The sequence below is a fragment of the Lichtheimia ornata genome, assembly GCF_029851405.1.
Source record: "Lichtheimia ornata isolate CBS 291.66 chromosome Unknown scaffold00058, whole genome shotgun sequence".
Taxonomy (NCBI): Eukaryota; Fungi; Mucoromycota; class Mucoromycetes; order Mucorales; family Lichtheimiaceae; genus Lichtheimia; species Lichtheimia ornata.
Genome location: NW_026695378.1, coordinates 113,117 through 119,116, shown reverse-complemented (window position 1 = coordinate 119,116; position 6,000 = coordinate 113,117). Strand labels below are relative to the sequence as shown.

The 6,000-nt window shown below is 42.6% G+C and overlaps 1 protein-coding gene across 1 annotated transcript; it reads right to left on the bottom strand.

The window, feature by feature from the left end:
* Nucleotides 1–2,503: 2,503 nt before the first annotated feature.
* On the bottom strand, nt 2,504–4,694 carry O0I10_009689 (uncharacterized protein; the record flags this gene model as incomplete). The annotated part of the gene is made up of 13 exons (XM_058489676.1): nt 2,504–2,599; nt 2,673–2,807; nt 2,926–2,994; nt 3,061–3,198; nt 3,285–3,443; nt 3,496–3,558; nt 3,629–3,748; nt 3,806–3,847; nt 3,906–3,973; nt 4,037–4,049; nt 4,110–4,279; nt 4,345–4,490; nt 4,621–4,694. 13 exons carry the CDS (start codon nt 4,692–4,694, stop codon nt 2,504–2,506), a joined length of 1,293 nt encoding a protein of 430 aa, XP_058339552.1.
* Between the last annotated feature and the right edge of the window lie 1,306 nt (nt 4,695–6,000).

The window sequence follows — 6,000 nt, the reverse complement described above, 5'->3', positions numbered from 1 at the left end:
GAAGGCATCATTATCAGTTGTACCTTACTTTGTATCACACAATTTTTTTGCAAATCATCATCCCACTCAATCAATAGCTACCGATTTATGCATCATCACACCTACGCCGTATACAAAGGCAATCAATGAAAACTCCAACTCATGTAATGATATTACTACTACTACCTTGATCTCATCCCTGTATTCCCCCATTTACAGCACTTGTTGTAATATGTATGATACGTAGCAATGACCCATACCATGGATTCAAAATGCGACTGTAAACTAATAAATAAGCATGGGTATCACCAAAAGTGGTAGTAGCGTTATGGGATTGAACGCCTAAACTAGCGATCATCACGAGGCTGCTAAAGATGAAGATGAATGACCCTGATTTGTGTGTACAGACTTTCTACCCTGACTAACAATGTTGGTACGCGTTTTCCAAAAGAGACAAATGGTGGTTGGGGGCGTTGTCGTATTAATGGAGATGAAATTGAATTGGCAAGTTCGCCAAATCCAACCAAAAAGTATACCAGGATAAAGCGCCAACAACAAGCAGCAGGATCAATGGATTACGCGTGTATGTTTATTATAGTAAAGCGGGTTGTAGCCTTATTAAGTGGATTGCCGTCGACCACTGATGTGAATTTTGTCATCCAATCCATATTTGTTTCATGCTCTTTGCGTTATTGTTAAAGACCACCTTATGTAAACGTATGTCATAATGACATCGCATGTGAACATCCTAAGAGCTCGTTTCTTTTCCATGCTGGTGAAATGCATTAAGCAAGGTTGGAGGTTATATATGGATGGCATGTGTAACCTTGTTCATGATGATGATGGCCCACGCTATGATATGCGAAACAGGGTTTATTTGACAGGTGGTGTACATGTTCATGCAACAGAGAGAGCGAGCTTATTCACCTTTCCTTTTGTGCAACGTTGATGGCCTTGTACGCACGAATCGCAGAAAAAGGTAAAAGGAAGGACGAGAGAAAATGTCGAAGCAAACAAGCAACGTGTGTATGTGTGTGTCATTTTCTAATGTAGCATTGTACAGAAACACGCTAATAAGCGCCAGTAAACATCAACAATAACAGCCATTAGCCCTACACACGGCCTTTTTCTGGTAGGCTCTCAAACCCAACACCATGTTTACGGAACACGTTTCCCTGTGTATGAAGCTTAAAAAACGATACAGAGCCGAAAAAGAAAAGAAAAGCGCCAACCTCGGGTCCTTGCGTTACCCCCCTTTTCCTTAATGAACTTGCGTTTCATAAACTCATCTCACATCTAATCAAAGTGTTGAGGACGTGCGTTAAAGTTATACACATAAGAATGAGAATCCCAGCCGTCGGGGGGAACATGAGGCCCAAAAAAACGGGATGTGAATGTTGTAAGTAAACACAATACTGCACACCACCTGGTTGCTGATGGTGGCGCGTTCTATATTAAGTTTTTACGGGACCGGTTGCTGGTTGCCTTGACATGTTAGTTGTAGCTTCCATCAAGCGAATGACAAGGATACCAAGCCTTTGAAACGAAAAAGATCAAATTCATTTGCTTGTTGGGGGCCATAAACATACGTTGGATCATACAATGTATACGTTTTATTCATATTCTATTCTGATTCATGAGGCCGTGCGCAAGGTGAAGGAGGAGACCGACGTGCTGAAACTTTGTCACAGGAAAAACTTGATACAAGCCATCGTCTGTGCAGCTAAAACAGACAAGGAGAGGCGCAAAGGAAGAAGGTCTCGATCTCTTTTGGGCGCTTTCTCCTCCTTGAAACTAACACATATTTCATTGCAAATGGATATCATCAATGGGGCAATGAATAAACATCTGTGCTCCACCCCCCAACGCCACATTGATTCTGAAATGGTGGGCATTTGACAGGCCCATGCGCTCACCCTTTAGCCTTTGGTCTTTGCCATATAAAAGGCGACCATGAATGAAATCAACATACGACCCATCATCTTCATCTCACATTTTAAAAACGGCATCATCTATCATACTCTTCTCTTTTTAACATGGTCCATTGTTGCTCTTCTACTTCTCAACCTCAGCCTGTCGTCAACATTTTCCCTCCACCCATCAACACACATGGTGGTCAATGGTAGACGATCCGCTCTCATTTTGCTTGTCTCTATGGTGTGTTTGCTCATACAAGCATTATCGTTTTTTAGCACTTGGTGTGGAAAATATGGTCATCTTCGGAGCCGTTGCCCGTATTTGAGATAAGCGCAGCAGCAACAGCAGCAGCGTCGCCAAGCATTCCTTCTGTCATCAGCATTCTTCTCATTGTCTCTTTCTTTTCTCTTTGCATTCTCTTAAAAGTTATATCTCTTTTCCTTCATCTGTAACAAACCCCCTTTTCCCGGGACCAAATACCAACACGCATCTTCTTTTCAAAAGAAAACCCTTCATTTTACATCCATCTTGATACACACAAATAAAAAATCTTTTTCATTCCAAAAAGAGTAGTGTTGCATTGGGGTAAAGAATTCGTAACCCGTTTTCAGCCTTGGATGTCGAGTCGGGCCTCCTTGCACCCGTATGCTGACGGCGTAACAACTATCACTGTTCCACGGCGGATGCTTATTTGTGGTATTTGCTGTGGTGGTAGAGATTTGTCAGCCGCCCTTTGTTTGTTGATATTGCCAATGTACACTAAACCAGAAACTTACACTTTCAGGGCGATCAAACAGATAGGCATAGAGGCATCGAAGCACCGTCTCATGGGCAATGATCAAAACATCATTTTTCTCGCGTTCAAGTTCCATAATGATAGCTTCAAGACGCACAGCCAAATCGTGGTATGACTACATACATATACAAGCCCATATCAGTCATCGGAACGCTTGATTTCTGCTCCGGTACCACACACGCTCCACGTGTAGGATGTGTGTGTGGCATGGATGACACACAACAACAACTCACCTCCGCTCTGGAAAATCGATGTCGGTAAGGATCCTCTTTGGCCCGCATCATTTCTTCGGGATAACGTTGCTAGTAAAAAGAAAACGTTAGCTCATTGCCTCCATCCATGTACATATCCACAAATGCATGAAGTACCTTGATTTCCTCGGGTGTTAGCCCATCCACCTCGCCTGGATTAAGTTGATTGAGCATGGAATATTGACGCACGGCAACATTTTCCTCCGAGAACACGCTTGCTGTTTGCCTGCTTTTCTTTTGTGTACTTGTCCAGACCTGGGCGAGAACATGTGTGTTAGTTACACCTAATGTTTTTTTGTTTTGCCACATAAACAATGCCATAACCTGCTTTTGCTACTTACACTCAATGATCGCTCCTCATCCGCGCTTTTGCTTTCAGGTGATTCCTTGTGGCTTCGGTAATCAATGATGAACCTTTTGAGCTTTTCTGCATATTCCCATCCTTCTGGTGACAATTCGGCATCCACTTTGTAAGATCGATCGTTGAAAGACATTCCAGACTACGTATACAAAAGGTGAATACAAGAGCAACAACACGTTTTGTGGACTTACGCGAGCGAAAAAGATGAGTCGTGGTCGATTGTGTAGATTCATCAAGTAATAAACGATACGCGACTGTGTAGATGTGGAGGTATCCGATTCATTTTTGTGAGAAAGTCTTCCCGAGTCAAATTCAAACCCTGACCTGCAAATAGCCTTGGACACGATTGACCACCAAATGCTCGCCCACATTGATCAGCTTGACAAATGGCATTGAAACATCATTGATCGTCTCATAATACGCTTCATGTTCCTTGATTCGATTCTATCATATACGACCAAGAGTTAATGTGATAGTCATAGTAAACACCTGTGCACATACCTCATAATCCTCCACGGCTGCCTCTGGTTCCCATCCATAATACTACCAAAATGATACCATATGAGCAACAATGATGAATCTAAATGCGTTGGCGACATACATCTGGTGATGATACTTTGACGCTCTTGATGTTGGCGAATACAATCTCTGGTTTGTCGCACAATGATTCTACAAGTCATGCTCATTAACTTTTCATCCTCCTCCCAATTCACCTAGTATGTGCTTCGTTACCAATGAACAAAGGCTATATCATTCAATGTGAATCATGATGCTATCATATGCAGCGATTGCAACAACTACTTACATGAATTCCTTGTGCCAACAGCCGTTTCGAAATTTCCTCACGCCTGGCGACCGTTACGTTGTTGCCATCGTAAATGCCGACTTGCCCACCACCCGTTTGTAACCACGATATCATATCCTCAAGACATTCGTTGGCAATAGCAACACGCTTTGCGACAGCTTCTTCGTTGTCTATTATCATCCATCATCGCTTGTGTGTCAGTTTATGCCCGCCATGTTACACATGCACTACTTGCCAGGATCAAACATGGCCTTGGACACCACGGAACCAAGCCGTTCACGCCGATAGTTGCCCACACTGAATACTTGAGTGGCTACCCCAAGCCATCGCAAATAGCGACATAATGATCTTGATACATGTGTTTTGCCTCGTGCAGGAAGCCTGTTGTTGGAATAAGAACATACAATGAGGAACGTTTGATTTGCAAGCGTCGATGGTTGTGCGTCAATCGGATCTGCTGTCGCGTTTCGTCTTTCCCCCAAACTCAATGGTGAGCTCGCCCATTACATACCCTACGGTCACAATGGCAATGGCACCTGCATGAAAGAGTCGACCGCTGTCAGTTTTGTAGAGTTGAGCGGCCATTGCGTAGAAGAGGTGTCGAGGGAAAGAGGGATAAGAAAAAGGAGTACAAATAAAGAGCCGCGCTAACGCCTTTGCATTACACAAAGATGTCACTCGCTTTATCCAACGTTCATTGGAAATCAAATAATGACGCTTTATCACAATGACAATAATAGGGGATGCTGTAACCATGTACTTTGTTGCTTGGCTTTATTCGAATAAATCATCGATAATAAGAAGTGATCTTCAATGCCATCCCAGCACTTTCCACCATCCCATGCCTATGGTCATGTATACAACAATATAGAATGCAGCAAGTTGGAAGCCAATCACGAACCACCTTGAACGAGAGACATAGCCTGGTGCAAAGTACATGGCTGCCATGCCTGTCGAATAGTTTGTCTACATATCCAGATCATTATTCATTAGCATACCAGAATAAGAAAATGCGACTATGTACATACCATCCATCTTGAACAACAGTAAAGATGATACGCTGTTGTATATGTATGGTGTTTTGCAATGGTAATTATTGTGTTGTTGGAGGTCCATAGAATAGACGGGAACCTAATTATTGGCGGGCGTTCCATGGGCTTGAGATTGCCCATCGCGAACTTGGAACTTCCACACAAGATGCTTTCGAGCACGCTGATCAATTACGTTCTCATAAAGCCAACACACTTCATTATTAAAGTATCCAGAAACAGGTAGCTTCAAGTTTTACCTATATAAGCGTGATGGAGCTGTTGCTGCTAATTTATTTGTATTGAGAACACTAGGCAAGGTAATGAAATGAGTGAAAGTGGCACGTGGTGGTTATACGCGTTGTTGACAGGTTAGTGCATGAATAGGATGACGATTGCCTTTAGAATGTACGTTCACATTGGGGCGTGAGACCGAGTTGCATAAACCAAATTGCATTTTAAGGCACACGTGCATGGTAGTAAAATGTATTACTTGGTCACTCGTCCTGAAATTCGTTTTCTCTCTAAAGATCTACCCATTCTTTCATGCATCACAAATAATGCATACATTTCTTACAAGGCCGATAACGGGACCACTTTTATTATTGCACCAAGCTATAATCCAAAAGGAACAAGGAGAGAAAACGAGTACTGTAGCTATATCAAAGCGGATAATAAGCAGTGCTTGTAGCTATATAGTTTGTCTTGGTTGTCATCAACATTGTATTTTATAATACATGCATTGAGGGGATGCTACTGAACCCCATTTAAAGAATTAAGGGCGGAAGTCGTTATATCACTCCCATGCTGGAGTTGTGGTGGATGGGAACATTTATGCTTGTGCACCATGTTTATCGATGAAG